General features: G+C 38.9%; 1 protein-coding gene across 4 annotated transcripts in view; it reads left to right on the top strand.

The window, feature by feature from the left end:
• FGD4 (FYVE, RhoGEF and PH domain containing 4) overlaps positions 1 to 18,492 on the top strand; it is a 222,916-nt gene that overhangs the window by 182,909 nt on the left and 21,515 nt on the right. For all 4 annotated transcript variants that reach the window (XM_032778924.2, XM_032778926.2, XM_032778925.2 and 1 more), the window contains exons 7-10: positions 8,335 to 8,491; positions 10,957 to 11,095; positions 12,106 to 12,164; positions 12,989 to 13,135. In XM_032778924.2, the coding sequence (XP_032634815.1) occupies positions 8,335 to 8,491; positions 10,957 to 11,095; positions 12,106 to 12,164; positions 12,989 to 13,135 (502 nt within the window). The remainder of the gene's footprint in view (positions 1 to 8,334; positions 8,492 to 10,956; positions 11,096 to 12,105; positions 12,165 to 12,988; positions 13,136 to 18,492) is intronic.

Raw genomic sequence — 18,492 nt, 5'->3', positions numbered from 1 at the left:
TTTTTAGAAGATCTCTTTCTATAAGTCTGTAATATATAACTAAACTATTGTTATATGTAAAGTAAATAAGGTTTTTTAAATGTTTAAGAAGCATTATTTAAAATTAAATTAAAATGCAGAGCCCCCCAGACCAGTGGCCAGGACCTGGGCAGCATGAGTGCCACTGAAAATCAGCTCGTGTGCCGGCTTTGGCACGTGTGCTGCAGGTTGCCTACCCCTGATGTAAAGTTTTGCTTGATCTGGGCTGATCTCATGCGTGAGCACTCCAAGGGTATGTCTTCACTGCAGTTAGCCCAGGCTGTAGCTTCTGTATACACAGACAAATCTGTAACCTTGGCTTGAGGATGTTTTAAATCCAGGCTAGCAGGCACAATTGAGGGTATAGCTTGAGGTCGAGTTTCAGTGCTGCCTGGTCTGGCAACCTCCCTACTTTGCAGCGAGAATCCAGGGTAATCAAGCCCAGGTTCTGTTAGGCCTCCAGTGCTAACCCACAATTCTATCTAGGCTCTGGTTTCTTGTCTACCTCCTTCCTTCCTTCTGCACTGAAGTCACCTACTCTGGCTAAGTACTTTAAACCCACATTTTCTCACTCCATTTTTGCTGTGCTTGCAAAGAATTTGAGCAGAGATACAGCCCATGAATGTATGCTAAGAATCACTTTGGGCTTGCAGACTGAAATCCTTAGTGATAATCTCATTAGAAGTTCTTGATGCCAAATGCTGTTTCCTTTTGTGTACAGAACAGTCCGCGTTAATAATGAGGAGCTCTGCCTGGAAGTTACTTATATAAGGTGTTCTTATGTCACTGACACAGACAGCAGCTCCATGCTAAGTGAGAGAGAGCACTCTGCAAATGAATTATGGAACAGCCCCAGGTTAATTCATACCAAGAACCATGAGATATCCACCAGAAATCCCATCCCAGTACATTGACTAGTGCAGCACCACTGGGAATACTGTTGCACAAGTAGGACTTTGCATTGGGGATACACCAGGCGAGGCTAGTCTGAACTAACTCTACAGTGAAGACGTGTACCCTAAATGGCACCAGACTGGAATTATAAACTCTACAAGACTTTGCTGGGTTGCGTTTGGTGGATTAACTAAGATTGTTTTGAACAAATGGCGGTGAGAACCTGTTTATATTACAGCAGGCATTTATTCATGAGTAAACAGTGTTCCAGCTGGTCATGACATCTTGAGACTAGAGCTGTTGATTAATGACAGTTAACTCACACGATTAACTCAAAATTAATTGCGATTAATCACACTTATCACAATAGAATACCAACTGATATTTAATAAATATTTTGGATGTTTTTCTACATTTTCAAATATATTGATTTCTATTACAACACAGAATACAAAGTGTAAAGTGCTCATTTTATATTGTTTTTATTACAAATGTTTGCACTGTAAAAATGATAAAAGAAATAGTATTTTTCAGTTCACTTCATATAAACATTGTAGTGCAATCTCTTTATTGTGGAAGTGTAACTTACAAATGTAGATTTTTTTGTTACATTACTGCACTCAGAAACAAAACAATGTAAAACACTGGAGCCTACAAGTCCACTCAGTCCTACTTCTCCAGCCAATCACTCAGACAAACAAGTTTGTTTACATTTTACCAGAGATAATGCTGCCTACTTCTTATTTACAACATCACCTGAAAGTGAGAACAGACAGTCGCATGGCACTTTTGTAGTTAACTTTGCTAGGTATTTAGGTGCTAGATATGCTAAACATTCATATGCCCCTTCATGCTTCAGCCACCATTCCAGAGGACATGCTTACATGCTGATGATGCGTGTTTTATTTAAAAAAAAAAAAAAAAAGCATTAATTAAATTTTGGACCAGGGCCGGCGGGGGGCAGGGGTGGGCAAGTGGGGCAATTTGCCCTGGGCCCAACAGGGGACCCCACAAGAACATCGGAGGCTCCCCCCAACCCCACCCCCGCCTTCTCCCATCGCCCAGCACCTCAGCGCGCCACGTCCAGGAGCGGCCTTGGACTGAGCTAAAGCGGCATGGCTCAGAGATGCGTGATAAGGGGGTGGGACTGTGCGCTCCAGGCCGAGCAGCGAGAACTCAGGTCATGTGGAGCCAGGCTGCTGCAGCGCTGTCCAGGGCTGCTCCTGGATGTGGTGCGCTAAGCAGCATGGCAGGGAGTCCTGGGAGAGTTGGATAAGGGGCAGGGAGTCCCAGGGTCAGGGAGGGGGCAGAGGTTTGAGGGGGGGCAGTCAGGGGATAGGGAACAGGGGGTTGGATTGTGGGCGTTGTGGAGATCTGTCAGTACTCGGCGTGGGGGGTGGATAGGGGTCGGGGCAGTCAGGGGACAAAGAGCAGCGGAGGCTAAGTGTGTGGGGGGTCCCGGGGTGGTGGTTGGAGGAGTCTGGGGGGGCGATAAGGGGACAAGGAGCAGGATGGGTTGGTGATTGTGAGGGGAGCCGGCCGGGAGGCAGGAAGTGGGTGGGGGTCGGATAGGGTGCAGGGCCAGGCTGTTTAGGGAGGCATAGCCTTCTATACCCTCAGGCTCATTCAGCAGTTTGAGGCTTGCAGACAGCTATTTAACACAGAGCCAAGCTGTTATCTTTTCCCTTAGGGCTACCATCCCTTTCACTTCTCAAATGCCAAGATATAGTCTACATTTAATTTCAGTTCCATTGGGAAATTCATGTTGGGGGAGGGTAGCTTCATTAAAATTAGCCACTTTAGAGTAACATTGATAGAGCCAAGAGAGCCATGAGGGAGGGATCACATGAGAAGAGCAATATCCTACACCCCCTACCTCCTTCCCAACCCTACTAAGGGAGACCCCCTCTCCCCTGCATTCCCTGAGGCTCCAGAGGGGTTAATTCAGTGCTTCTCAAACTTTTGTACTGGTGACCCCTTTCACATAGCAAATCTCTGAGTGCGACACCACCCTATTATAAATTAAAAACTCTTTTTTGTATATATTTAACACTATATTATAAATGCTGGAGGCAAAGCAGGGTTTGAGGTGGAGGCTGACAGCTCGAGACCCCCAATAATAACCTTGTGACCCCCTGAGGGGTCCTGACCCCCAGTTTGAGAGCCCTGGGTTAATTTAATTTTAGAACCCTGTGTCCATTCACATGCATGTGCTATTTTGACCATTTCAGTTTTCACAACATAGGCTCATCCCAGATTCTGGAACAAGCTCAAATGCTCAGTTCGTGGAGTATGTACATAAGCTATACTAAAGACAAACCCACAGTAACCGTCTCCAGTTTGTGAGGGACCCCATGGAGCCAGTCTCTAGGAAACAGATAAATTCATGGAGGTTAAGTCCATTAATGGCTATTAGTCAGGATAGGTAAGAATGGTTATCCTAGCCTCTGTTTGTCAGAGGGTGGGAGATGGATGGCAGGAGAGAGATCACTTGATCATTACCTGTTAGGTTCACTCCCTCTGGGGCACTTGGCTTGGCATGGCCACTATCGGTAGACAGGATACTGGGCTGGATGGACCTTGGTCTGACCCAGTATGGCCATGCTTATGTTCTAACCTAAATGAACCCAAAGTTATGGAGATAGACGTGAGTCAAGGAAGCCAGCGGAGTATCAGAAACCTGGAAAAATCTCTGACTGGATGGGCTCAGGCATTTGGTCGCAAGCTGAGATGGTTCAAAAGTTTTTGGAATTTTTTTAAGCAGAATTTTTTTATTGTTTCTTTAAACAATCAAACACAGCAAGCAGCAAATATTTGGCCACACGCTTTTGAAACGCCAAACCATGTTCAGATTTTGGCAGACTAATTTCAGCTTTTCAATTAAAAAAAAATGCAACAAATTTTGAAGGAAAGCAGACATTGTCCGTGATTTTTTTCTGCTTTTTAAAAACCCCTAGTTTTCAATCCAAAAAGAGTTTTGATGGAAAATATTTGTCCAATCCTTTTAATGAGCTTTAGTGCCTTTTAGCACTAGCTGATGCTGAGAACCAGTGATACCTTGTAAAGGTAACTTGAAAAGAAGTTTTCTCAAAACTGGGTTTGTGCTAAATGTTTGTTTTTCCCAGGGCCGCCCGGGGTGGGGGTGGGGAAGGCTAGTGGGGCAATTTGCCCCAGGACTCAGAGGGGCCCCCACAAGAATATAGTATTCTATAGTATTGCAACTTTTTTTTATGGAATGAGCCCCTGAAATTGCTTTTCCCTAGGCCCCCTCAATCCTCTGGGAAGCCCTGTTTGGGACTGAATTCCTTGGGGGAGAATGGTATGTCTCCTGTTCCGTTTTACCCACATTCTGCCATATATTTCATGTTATAGCAGTCTCAGATGACCCAGCACATGTTCATTTTAAAAACACTTTCACAGCAGATTTTACAAAATGCAAAGAAGGTACCAATGTGAGATTTCTAAAAATAGCTACTACATTCGACCCAAGGTTTAAGCATCTGAAGTTCCATCCAAAATCTGAGCAGGACGAGGTGTGGAGCATGGTTTCAGAAGTCTTAAAAGAGCAACACTCAGATGCAGAAACTACAGAACCTGAACTACCAAAAAAGAAAATCAACCTTCTGCTGGTGGCATCTGACTCAAATGATGAAAGTGAACGTGCGATGGTCCGCTCTGCTTTGGATTGTTGTTGAGCAGAACCTGTCTTCAGCATGGATGCATGTCCTCGAATAGTGGTTGAAGCATGAAGGGACATATGAATCTTTGGTGCATGTGGCATGTAAATATCTTGTGACACCAGCTACAACAGTGCCATGGGAACGCCTGTGCGAACTTTCAGGTGACGTTGTAAACAAGAAGCGGGCAACATTTTCTGCAAATTGTAGCCAAACTTGTTTGTCTGAGCAATTGGCTGAAGTAGGACTGAGTGGACTTGTTTTATTTTTGGATGCAGGGTTTTTTCCTCCATAATTCTCCATTTGTAAGTTCAACTTTCATGATGAAGAGATTTCACTACAGCACTTGGATTAGGTGAATTGAAAAATACTATTTCTTTTGTTTTCTACAGTGCAAATATTTGTAATAAAATATGAGCACTGTACACTTTGCATTCCGTGTTTTTAATTGAAATAAATATATTTGAAAATGTAGAAGACATTCAGAAATATTTAAATAAATGGTATTCTATTATTGTTTAACAGCACGATTAATCACATGATTAGTTTTTTAATTGCTTGACAGCCCTATTTGAGACATCACAACCAGACCTAAGTACCTCTTGTATGCTGTGCAGCTTGGAGACAGCAAAAGAGGAGTTTGAGAAATGACCAACCAGGCTTGACTCACTCCAATAAGTTCCCTGTAGAAGGTTGGTCTGATAATGCAGAAATATGAAGTGTCCCAGGGTTTACATAACTATAAAAAGCTTTTATTACATTAGCCCTGTTGACTTGGAACATCGTGAGGATGTTATCTCTGGTGTCCAGAAGTGCCTCTGAAATTACTGTCCGTTGGAGTTCTAACTCTTCTTATGGGAACTGTTGCCTGTATGCTGTGGGTGCCCTTATCCCACCAAAAATGGGTATGGCTTTGAGTCTGAGTAAATGGGTAGCATTGTCACTAGAATCAAGCATTTTCAGACAGCGGCATATGTCATAAGTAGATAGGTAAGGGTTAAATTTTCTTTACCTGTAAAGGGGGAACCAAACACCTGACCAGAAGACCAATCAGAAAACTGGATTTTTTAAAAGTCAGGGGCGGGAATTGGGGACTCTGAGTCTTTTGTTTCTCCCGGCTATGGAGTGAAACAGCTTTTCTTCTAACTCCAATCTTTCTTTATGACTTTCGTCTACCAAAGTGTGAGTACAAAGGCCACAAGGCAATAGGCTGTTATATGCTTTGTGTTGTATTTACATGTGTGTTGATTTTGCTGGACTGATTTAAATTGGCTATCTTTTAAATCAGACTGTTTATTCCTATTTTCTTATAAGCCATATCCCTGTATTGATCGCTTAATGCAGTGTTTACTTTATGTATATTTTTCTTTATATAAAAAAGTTTTCTTTTTAAAACTTGTGGGAGTTTCTTTTCCTAGTGAGACAGGTTTTCTTGGTATTGTGATGTAAAGAGATTACATCAACTCCCTCAGGTTGCTCAGAGCGGAACGGCTGAGAGGGAGGGGGGAGGGAAGGGAGGTATTTCTCTTGCCGGTAAGACTCAGACTTCTGGGTCTTGGGGGTCTCTCCAGGGGAAGTTGGGGAGACCAGAGAGGGGGTCCCCCAAGGAAAAGTTTGGGGAACCCGAGAGGGGGCCGAAACCCTGGAAGAACTTTGGATGGTGGCAGCGAAATAAGATCCAAGCTGGTAAAAGCTTGGGGAGGTTCATAGTAAGCACCCAGATTTTGGACGCTAAGGTCCAGATTTGAGACAGACGTTTACCACAGCATATATCGAGGATAACATTATGGTTTGGGAACAAATAACAAGGTTCCAGTAACTTTGATGAACCAGCCAAAGCACAAATTGTTTTTAATCTGAAATGGACTGGTTATCTACAGCCATCAGTTCACCTATGGCACTATACGTTCTCTCATCAGAAGATTCTTCTTTCCAAGGCACCTCTGTGCTGCATGTTCTTCCAGAGTGCTTTGGGCTGTGCCTTATTTATGAACCCTTGTGTTTTCCATTTAAACTGATTATTACACACATGCAAATCTTGGATTTTACAAAAAGTAGTTTTTTTCTTTTTTTTCCCAATTTTCACACCTACTTTTATATATTCAAGTGTATAAAAGATAACTTGTTTTATTAGGAAAATACAATACATTGCATGAGAGAGAGATTTTACAATATATGTTAGTCCGTGTGTATATGCCAAGCTGCCTATTGAAGTTAGGCTATGTATTAGTCTAGCAGATGCACACAATAAACAGGTGCACACAAGCTCTGAAGTGTGTGTGCAGCTGAACGTACTGATGAATCTCATGCCCACCGTGTACATATTTCAAGCTATTAGCAGATAATGGTTTAAAGATTTGACACACTAAAATGGGAAGAAAAGGAAAGTCTGTATCGGAATACATTTCAGAACACAAGGAAAGGGTTCACAAGTTTTTAAAAAACAAAAACAGGAGAAAAGGATTAAATTGAGCATATGTGCTGCTAATGGTGTGGCCCAATTATTAAATGTAAATATTTATAGGCTAATAGTTCTAAGTCTACAATAGTAAACCTTATTCAAATGAAAAGTTTTATTTGGGGATTAGAGATGTTTCGTTTTCTTAAACTCAGAGGTGGCATTGTGTTTTGAGTTCTGTTTTAGTTCTGCAGCAAACCACATTGAATTCCATTCACCAAAGCATTAATCTGCTGGATACTTTTCCTCCTGTTGTTCCATCCACCAACACCATCCCCCCCACCATATTTATCCAGAAAAATTAATAGTTTTTGCCACCGATTTTTCACCTCTTTTGTGGCTGTAATAAACACCAGCAAATTCCTGCGAAACATTAAATAAAATAAAAACTGAAAATGAAGGACCCTACTTATGGAGGGGTTCTGAAGTCACAGGAGACTTTTATTCTTGCCAGGACTCAATGTACTAGACTTTTTTGGGCATATCTGATATGGCCTAGTGCCCAAGCTTGTAGAAATTGGAAACCACCTGGTCTGGCATTAGAGACAGCCTTGAAAGATTAGTTTCTCTGGAGGGAAAGTGAAATCAGACCACCTTTGGTGAACTAGCAGCTATAGATAAGTCGTCCGTTTCATTTGTAGGCTATTTCTTGTTTGACTGGCTCGTAAAACTATTGGAACCTTGTTGCGAACTCTGTTTGTGAAAAGGTCAGTGCGAAGTGATTTTTTTTTTTCCATTTTTGAAAAGCTGCTAAAGCTATTTGTTTACTGTGGACATAAAGCAACTCTATAGTCTTTACCACTTTAAGCTTCTAAGAGATTCCATACTTTGAAAAAATATTAAGTCAATCATAATATAACTTAAAACTGTCTGATTTTTTCCAGTAATTTCTAGCAATACTGGAATCTTCTCAGTTCTGCGTTGATTGGCCTCCTGAGTTTTCACCTCCAGTTGAGAAGTGCAGTGTTATATCACTTATAATGGCAGCCCAGAGAAATGCCTTTTACTAAATGGAAATAATGAAGGAGAATTAACATTTTATGTAGTGCTTTATTCTTTACTTGTGGCCTTTATACATGATCAAGATAGGGCACAAAGATTGTTTTCACTTTTGCAGGTCTCCTTTGATGGTCAGACTGGGATCCTTTGTATAGTAGTATTGAACTGGAGGGTTCAGTAATTCAGATTTTTAAATAATATTTCCCCCTCATTTTGTCTACTAGTTAATACCTTGTTGGCTTTTACTTATTTGCTGTGAAGGTGAGATTCAATCCTCTTGCTCTACAGGGCTGAAACCCCCAGAATTGGAGATATTCTGCAGAAGTTAGCTCCTTTCCTCAAGATGTATGGAGAGTATGTGAAAAACTTTGATAATGCAATGGAACTGGTGAAAATGTGGACTGAGCGGTCTCCTCTATTCAAATCCATTATTCAGGACATTCAGGTAATGGAAGAGACTATTTCTTGAAAAGCTACAAAGTACTGTGTATGTGTCATTTTCTGTATTTCTGAAAGATGATGTTAAATAATTTAATATCCAGTTCTTTAGAAAGACAAGGTAGGTATGGTAATATCTTTTATTGGACCAACTTCTGTTTGTGGAGGGAACAAACTTTCAAGCTACGCAGAGCTCTTCTCTCAGATCTGGAGAAGGTAACCAGAGCATCTGAGCTAAATACAAGATGGGACAAGTCTAAGGGGTTTACACAGACCGTAGGAGACAACTTCCCACTTCATTTTAAGTAAAGGATGAGTAGGCAGTAGGGTGTGTTGCAAATTGTTTTAATGAGCCATAAAACCAATCTCTGTGTTAAGTCCATGGTTTTTAGTGTCCAACAGAGTTATGAATTTAAGTTCCTAGGCTTCTCTTTTGAAGGAGTTGTGTAGGTTTCCTATGGATATGTCTATACTACCCGTCAGATCGGCAGGCAGCAATCAATCCAGCGGGGGAAGGGGGTTAATTTATGCATCTAGTCTAGATGTGATAAATTAACCCCCGAACACTCTCCTGTTGACTCTTGTACTCCACCGGCTTGAGAGGTGCAGGCGGAGTCGATGGGGGAAGTGGCAGCAGTCGACTCACAGAGAAGACACCACGGTGAGTAGATCTAAGTATGTCAACTTCAGCTATGTTATTCATATAGCTGAAGTTGCGTAACTTAGACCGATCCATCTCCCTACTGTAGACCAGGCCTCAGAGGATGAGCACTGAAATCAGATATGGAGATATGCTGTGTGAAAAATATACACCTATTTCGTGATAGGTTGGTTTTTGTCTTTTATCATTTTTCTATGTGAGTTCGAGAGTTGTAGTGATTGTCTGGTTTTACCCTTGTTGTTGTTGAGGTCTTTGTTGCACTGAATGAGGTATACCACATGTTGCAACATGTGGATGTGTAGGACCCATGGATCTTGAAAGGTGTGTTGTGGGAGGTATAGATCATTGTAGCAGTGGAGTTATGTCTGCAAGTTTTGCATCTGTTGTTTTGACAGGGTCTGGTGCTGCTTTGAATTGATGTTTCCTGGTCTGTGGGAAGCTTGCTTCTGATGATGTGCTTGGATAGTCTGGGGGATTGTTTGAAGCCCAAAGAGGGGGTTGGGAAAGAATTATTTCAGGATGTGGTTCCCATCAAGTATGCATTGTAATTGTTTGATGCCCCTTATGGGTTCCAGTGTGGGGTGTTAGGTGACAATTAGGGCTATGCAGTCAGTGGGGTTTTTCTAATGAAGCAGGTTCTCACGGGGTATTTGGGTGGCCCGTTCCATAACACAATCTATTTTTCTGATCCCTTAGAAGTAAGTCAAGGTTCCGTTTTGTCCATTTAATTTTGTCCTATTTCTCCTTTTTTTTCCTCACATCCTTCCTCTCCAATGAAACACATCATCAATCAAAGCATAAATGTTAAAACACATGAGGACCAACGAATTTGCTTTATGTCGGTCATAGATACTAAAAAGTAAATAACACTTTTTTTACAATTACATATTTGTCCATCTCTAAATTCCTAACCTGTCGTGCATGACCTGCAGTTTTCCAAAACACCTGAGTTAGGAAGTACGTTTACATTCCTAAATATGGAGTAACTGAAGGTTGACGGAGCAGTCAGTCATGGGAATGTATCTCTTTGGAGAAGTCTGTAACTTCACCTCTCCAGGGCCTCTTCTTGATTTTTCTATTAATTAGTATGGATATCATTTCCAACCTACAGACCTACCAACTGGAAGTTTAGGGAAGGAATAAGACATTTCTGCAATGTAATGGAATTTAAGCAGAATGTGTGGTCCTCAGTAAGGGACTTCTTTTGTGTGCTTTAGTCTAATCTACAGCTTACTTCTTTTCAAGGAGATGGAAGTAAACAGACATTTTTCTCAAAATAGCTACCCTTGTTTTTACATCATGGATAGCGATGTATTGAAAGAAGGCATTTGTCATACATGTGTGCCATATTAGAGTCCAGAATCAAATGCCCTGCTCTTATGACTTGTTATGGTAAATTATGTTTGTCCCTTATTAAATGAATTAGATGTTTAAGATCAGTTATTACAGATATTATTTGAAAAATTAAGTTGAAATGCAATATCATTTGTGGTTCTATTTATGAAATTCTTTCTGCTGGATACAAAGAAAATAAATACAGTGATTCTCCCTGCTTTACAATAATTAACTTTACTTGCTTTTAAAGTCATTGGAAAGGATTTTAATTATTTGATTATAATGAAGAAACTAACTCACTTTCCTGCAATCAGGATTTCTTATGTTAAAATCCCATGTTTTTGTAGTCCTTTTTTATGAAGATACAGTAGTCTTGGATTTAGGTCAGTCACAGCTTTGTATTGTGTTATGACATTTTAAGTTATGGAAAAATATTGTCTGAACTGTGGTATCTAAATATATTTACATTTTCCTAGACACAAAAAGTCTGTGGGAGTTTGACATTGCAACATCATATGCTAGAACCAGTACAACGCATTCCACGCTATGAGATGCTACTAAAGGACTACCTAAGGAAACTGCCTCAAGATTCCACAGACTGGAAGGATGCTGAAAGTAAATATTTAATGGATTGTGTGATAACTTAATATAGCAATAAGAAAACAGTAATAAAAGGACTCTGTAAATTAAAGCTATCTCAGTGAAAAAGAGGTAAAGAAACACAGTTGCATGGAAAATGTTAGTGTAGAGTTGTAAGATTCTCTGAAAAATGATCCATTGTTTATTTTGATTTCTAGGCTAGCATTAGAGCAGTGAAACTTACAATTTGTCCTTCCTGGCAAGGAGCACAACAAGTCTACTTTTTGTTTCACATGAGTTTGCACCCTTTTCTGAAACTACGCCATATGCACGATTCTTAGGAGAAGGCTAGTCTGGCATTTAAGCACACTGTTGTGTGGCTTTTGATATAGAAATGGTCTTTTGCTGGGGGGGAAAAAAAACAACCTTGAAAATGAGATCCATATTTTGTTTATCTAAAATACACATTTTAGCAATTTGTTTGTGAAAATAGATTCCATTTTCAAGTTTTATCATTTTTCATGTATAAATTATGCAAGAACAGATCATATTTTTTCTTCTTATTCAGAATTATTTATCAAATAGCTTCTGCAAATAATTCTTGGCCTGGAGCAGTTTCTTAAAACTATTTGAAATTGGAGCTGTTTTAGTTGGATCTGTAGGTCACTCTGCATGTTTCTGCTCCTTGACTGGAGGAGCTGTGAATCTTAGATTCATATTTTGGGTACAAGTACTCAAGTTCATGAATTTTGAAATTCACTCCACAAACACTCTACAATAATTGCTTAAAACTGGTAAGGATTCCTGCTAAACTTTTCCAGCATCTAATCTGTTAACTCTAACTTTTATTGTATTTTTTACATTCAGTTAAGGCAAAAGTACCCAGTTGGACTAAACACTTGTAGCTTACTTTATTGACAATTCTGGGGCTTGAGAAGGCTCTCGTTCATATGAAAATTACAAGTATGCCATTAGACCTAGCAGTCTGTGTACCGTAGTAAATAACAATGTATTTACATTTGTTTTTCATTTTCGGTGCCATCTAGAATCCCTGGAAATTATATCCACAGCAGCCAGTCACTCCAATAGTGCTATACGAAAAATGGTAAGAGGTTTTTGTGGGGTTTTCCCTTTCTTAATACTCTTTTCTTAGGCTTCTGTTTTAAATAGCATGTACAGCTAGGAAATTCTGTGAATTTTACAAGATACTTGCAATGCAGATTTTTCAAATAGTTGAACTTGGAAACTTTGGTTTCTTTCCTCCAAAATGCTGCTATTTATATTGTCTTCTTTAATGTTGCCTGGAATGATTGATAAACTATGATATTGTAACTAAAATTCAGGAGTGGGACTTGGGATTTCTGTGTCTTATTCCTGGTTGCCAGTAAGAGGTTATGCTGGTCACGTAACTTTTCTGTGCTTGTTTCTGCACCTGTAAAATGGAGAAAATACTTATCTCCCTCACAGAGATGTGGTGGTACATAAACCGTTAAATATTTGTAAAATATTTTGGACATGAAATAGCACTATATAAGTACACTTAAATATTAGTTAGCTAAATTAGATTACTAGAAACAGCTAATGCCCAAATATAAGCTGGTTCTGGCAACCTATATGAATGGCTTATATACACCGCTACCTTGATATAGCGCCGCTCGATATAATGCAAATTGGGATATAACATGGTAAAGCAGTGCTCCGGGGTGGGCGGGGCTGCACACTCCGGTGGATCAAAGCAAGTTCAATATAACACAGTTTCACCTATAACACGGTAAGATTTTTTGGCTCCCAAGGACAGCGTTATATCGAGGTAGAGGTTTATATTCTTTTAAACTAGCATTTTTCCGACTCTTACATAAGCTTCAGGTAAACCATTTTACACTGGCAAAATCCCTTATTTACAAGTGTAATTTTATTTTAATTGAAAAGGAGAATCTAAAGAAGTTGCTGGAGGTGTATGAGATGTTGGGAGAAGAGGAAGATATTGTCAACCCCTCAAATGAGCTGATAAAAGAAGGACAGATCCTTAAACTTGCTGCTCGTAATACATCAGCCCAAGAACGATACCTTTTCTTAGTAAGTATCAAAACTTGTGTTTGTGTGAGTGATGTTAGGCTCCTTTCAAATTCCAAGGAGCTGCCTGAAAGCAAGCGTGAGTGAAGTCTTCTCTCCATTTAAGTCAATGGGGAAATTTTGCCATTAACTTCACCTGGAGCCAAGATTTTACCCACAATGTTTTCTGGAAAATGACAAACGTTTAGAAAAGAATGTGTTTCAAACAGAATTAAACCAAGGTCCAGTAACATATCTGAGTAAATGCGGTATTAGTCTTTCATAGTTGCTACAGCTATCATGGAGGCTATTCATTTATATTGATGGAGTCTACTACTGTATTTGGGATGCTTACATTTTTGGAATAAAAATATTTAAGATTCTATTCTAATTAGATATTATTAGAATACATTAGAATAGTATTTTATAGCAGTAGATTATTTAGCTAATCAAGTAGTCTGAATGTGAATGTGTGTTACAGATATAGTAATTATTAGATGTGACCAAAATCCTTGAGTGTGATGTGACCAAATGAGTCCCATGGCTTTGTCGGAACCTAGTACCCCGGAAAGTTCATACTCTCTTTTCAAATGCTCTCATTGCTTTACCTCATCACATTTCCCTTGGTTCACATACTCAGTTCTGTCTTTATTTTAGCATTGCTGGACTCCATCAGTGATTCTTCATTAATTCCCTTGTGGAATGTTTGATATAACTCACTGCTTCCAATATATTACAATGACAAATTCGAGTCATGATTTGTGCTATTTGCTGTATGAACCACTGACTGCTTCATGCTCTCTGGATAGTAAAGTACATATTTTCTGAGGGACAGACTTCTGCTCACCCAAGTTTCTAGCAGTGGAATAAATTATTAGTAAAAGTCTCTGAACGGGGCTAGACGTGATATTAAAATGAGGGACATAAAAAGTTCAGATGTGCCATATCTGTGATATACACTTCAGCTGATGTGAATTTGGCTTAGACCATCAAAAGAATCATATAGAATTCTTCACCAGCCATTGTATGTAATCCATAATGATTCTTTTTTTTGAGACTGGTTTTCAATTGTGCTCCAGAGATAAGCAAGCCCCTAGTCAACAGGACTTCTGAAGCTCTAAGAAATATTAAAAAGGCCTTAAATAATCTTAATGGGGTAGACTGTGCTTCTATGAAATATCATTTAAAAACGTGAGTTTCTGGTTTTAATAATTCATAAGAAAAAAATGTTAACCATTATAGATCTGAGTAGTATACTGCTCAATAGTATTCGTTACCGTGCATTCTTGACAGGTTTCCATGCCCAGTTTAGGGCTTATGTCCCACCTTCCCACCCCGTTTCCGTTGGCGCCGAAGTTTGGCGCCGTCAGCTATTTTGAAAAAATATGTATGTGTTTGAATAGGGGAAGTGTTGTTGTGTATGTTTGTGCTTGGGTACATGGAGAGAAAAAGGTTGAAAGAAGAGTGTGAGAAAGTTTAAAGATGAAAAAAGAAAGTTTGAGTAAGATTTAGAGAAAAAGGGAAAAACGTTATTTGGATGTGATTGAGTAAGGAAAGAGGCTGGTAAAGGCAGGTTATGAAAGAATAGAAAGATTTTTGTTTTTAAAGGGTTAGTTAGTTTGAAAGAAGAGATTTTTAGTGAGTTTGAGTAAGGAGAGAGATGATAAAGGCCTAGTTTGGTAGGCTATTAAAGAATAGAAAAATTTGAGATAAATGTAAAAGGTGTATTAAATATCAGAGTGGGTTAAGAAAAAAGTTAAATATTGAAAACTAGGTTTAAAAAGGGAATTTACTACGGCAGAGCCTGTTTGGTAAGCATAGGGTAAAAAAGTGAATAAAAAGGCTTGAAACTATTCAGTATCAGGGGTTAAAAGAAAGAACAGGGCAAGAACAGGGAAAAGAGAGCCCTGTTTGCAAAGGGCAAAGTTAGACAGCACATGGTGGAATCAAAAAGAGAGAGAGAGAGAAAATGAAGTTGGCACTGAAGTTTGGTGCCATCGGTCATTTTGAAAAAAAAATTGTGTGTGTATGTGTTTGTGCTTGGTTATGTTGAGAGAAAAAGGTTGAAGAGAGTGAGAGAGTTTAAAGATGAACAAAAAATTGTGTAAGGTTTAGAGAAAAAAGGAAAGAAAGGTTATTGGATGTGATTGAGTAAGGAGAGAGGCTGGTAAAGCAGGTTATTCTCAACCTTTTTCTCTCCATGTACCCAAGCACAAACATACACAACACTTCCCCTAGTCAAACACACACACACACTTTTTTTCAAAATGGCCGATGGCGCCACACTTTAGCCCAAACGGAAACGGGGTGGGAAGGTGGGACATAAGCCCTAAAAGGGGCATGGAGACCTGTCAAAAATGCATGGTGATGAATACTATTGAGTGGCATACATTTGCAAATACATGTTAAAGTTACATTAAGTTTTGCAAAGGGATAATGACTTGAAAAGACAAACCTAAAACACATCCCTTTTGTATGTGTTGTAATAAAAAAAAGGAGCAGGCAGAAGCACCCTAGGCTTAAAACCCCAGGTTTTTAGTAACACAGTTTATAAACCTCTTATTTTGTAAACCACTGAATTAGAAAGAAGAAGATTGCTTCTTTTCCCACTTTTTAACAAAGAGAGGTGAAAGGCTCGGAAAGGAATAAACACTTGAAAAGACAAGCCTACCTGAAGACCCATACCTTCATTTAGCCCCTCAGGCTTAGGTATTTCAATAGCATGCAAGTCCGCAGAAACAACACAGGCTTAAAAACACAGAAAGCCTGTTTATAAAAGATTTCCCCTAGGTTTTAGGCTAGCACTGGTCATTTTTTTAGTAAGGACAGCAGGCTTTTGGAGCAAAGCAGCTGTCAGCAAAAACAGCCTCTGTGAGACAGTGGATCACAGAAGGAGTTTGCTTCTTTACCTGCTCTTTAAAAAACACATGTTAAAGTTACCAGCCTCTGCTTTGTAAGTAATTTTATTTATAAGGTAAAATAAAAAAGATATTACCTTAGGGTTAAAGCCACAGCCAGCTATTTTATAAAAGTAATTTGTTAACAAAGAGAGGTAAAAGTTTTGTAAAGGCCTTGATAAGCACTTGAAAAGACATGCCTAAATGAAGACACAAAAAAGAGCAGACAAACACTTGAGGTTTAAAACTCCAGGTTTAGTAACAGACAGTTTATATTCCCCTTATTTTGTAAACCAGTGGATTAGAAAGAAGTAGTTTGTTTCTTTACCTGCTTTTTAACAAAGAGGGGTGAAAGGCTTGTAAAGGAATAAACACTTGAAAAGACAAAGCAGCAAAGAGTCCTCTGGCACCTTATAGACTAACAGACGTATTGGAGCATGAGCTTTCATGGGTGAATACCCACTTCATCAGATGCTGCTTTTACAGATCCAGAATAAGACTGCTACCCCTCTGATACTTGAAAAGACAAGTCTATCTCAAGACACAGCCCTTTGGTATAGGTGTTTTAATAAATAAAGAGCATGCAGAAAGAACTCTGAGTTATAAAAGTAATGTATAGTGACAAAAAAGTTTTAGACTAACGTGGGTTATTTTTTGGTAAGCACAATTTGAAACAGCAGGCTTCTTTAGCAAAGCCATTGTTACCAAAACTGCGTCTGTGAGAGATAAGAAGGCTACTTCTTCCTCAAACTTTTAACACATGCAAGTAAAAGTTACATTAAGTTTTGCAAAGGGATAATTACTTGAAAAGACAAACCTATATGAAGACACATCCCTTTATTTACAGGTGTGTTGTAATAAAATAGATCAGGCAGAAACACCCCAGGTTTAAAACCCTAGGTCCTTAATAACAGCCAGGTTATATTCCACTTATTCTGTAAATCAGTGGATTAGAGAGAAGTTTTGTTTTTCCCCCACTTTTTAAAAAAGAGAGGTGAAAGTCTTGTACAGGTATAAACACTTGAAAAGACAAGCCTATAAATGTAATGTATAGTGATAAAAAGGTTTTTCCCTAGGTTTTAGACTAACATGGGTTATTTTTGAGTAAAAAGTGTGAAGCTGCAGCAGAGCCCTGCTCTGCTCTTATCTAAACAACCAGGACCCTGTAACTAAAGCTGAATAACATATACTATAAACCATTTTAAAATGTGTTTTTTAAAGTAATGTCTAAAACCCTCTCTTTTTAATTTATTAAATAAACACATGAAATAACAAACCTACTTGAAGCCCCAGAACTCCTCTTAAATCATACCATCTTCCGCTTTGGGCTGTATCCTTTCATTTTCCACCCCAAGGCCCTCTGCATTAGGACTTAATCATGACCCCTCTGATTTCAACAATGTCTCGGGTCTCTCATCTACTGTTTCATATTTAATGCTGTACATCACGTAGGGTTACAGTTTGCATAAGTGTTTTATAAAAACAGGTAATAATCAACAATGTTGTAACTATTTATTTCTTTGCAGTCCTTGCTACAGTGTATCTTTTAGCTTGTTTTTGTTGTTATCTCCCCCATCTTACGGCCTATCAGAAATATTACATCATGAAGTGGGAACGTGCTTTCAGATACTAAACACTTGCCCATGCGAAACCATAACAACTTACACAGACAAGCTGCCTACAAAACTGTTTCACTAAAAGAGTTATCAACATGCCCCCTAAAACTCAGAACAGCTTTCTTACACCCATGGCCTGATCTCTGTGGCTCTGACTTCTTTTAAAAAAAAATTCTTTGTCCTTGGTTTAGATTTTAAAAAACATTTTTTTAAAAAAAGGGGAAGGGTAGGGAGAGAAAACTGTGGGGGGAGGGGGAGAGAGCAGGGGAGAGGAAGGCTCCATATCTCTGGTTTAAAAACAAAAAAAACAGCTAACTTTTTTTATATAAGCTATTTCTTCTTGTGTTTTTTGTATAAATCCAAACTTTAAAAAGCAATCTTGGGTTTTTTTTACTGAAATACATATGCAAACGCCCCTCAGTTGCCAGTTTTCAAATTCTTACCCAGTTGTTGTTTTGGTACTTTAAAAACACTCTTTTTAAAAGAACAGACTAGTATCTTAAGCCTTTTTAGTTCACTAAACTTCTACAAAATATCCCTAAGAGGTGCCTTGTTTTGTTACAGCTCAGGCAATACTGCTTTTTCTTAATAAACTTTTTAAAAAAACACAAAATGCTTCAAATATATGGGGAGGAAAATAAACTTCTCTCTAATCCATAGGATTACAAAATAAGGGGGGATATAAACTAGCTGTTACTAAGGTTCTGTGGTTTTCACTCTGGCGTGTTTTCTGCATGCTCTCTTTTTTTTAATTGAAACACTCATGTAAAAATGTTAAATAAAGGGCTCTGTCTTCATATAGGCTTGTCTTTTAAAGTGTTTATTCCTTTACAAAACTTAATATAACTTTCACTTGTATTTGTTAAAA

The sequence above is a fragment of the Chelonoidis abingdonii genome, chromosome 1 (genome assembly GCF_003597395.2).
Source record: "Chelonoidis abingdonii isolate Lonesome George chromosome 1, CheloAbing_2.0, whole genome shotgun sequence".
Taxonomy (NCBI): domain Eukaryota; kingdom Metazoa; phylum Chordata; order Testudines; family Testudinidae; genus Chelonoidis; species Chelonoidis abingdonii.
This window is presented reverse-complemented; position numbering and strand designations above follow the sequence as displayed.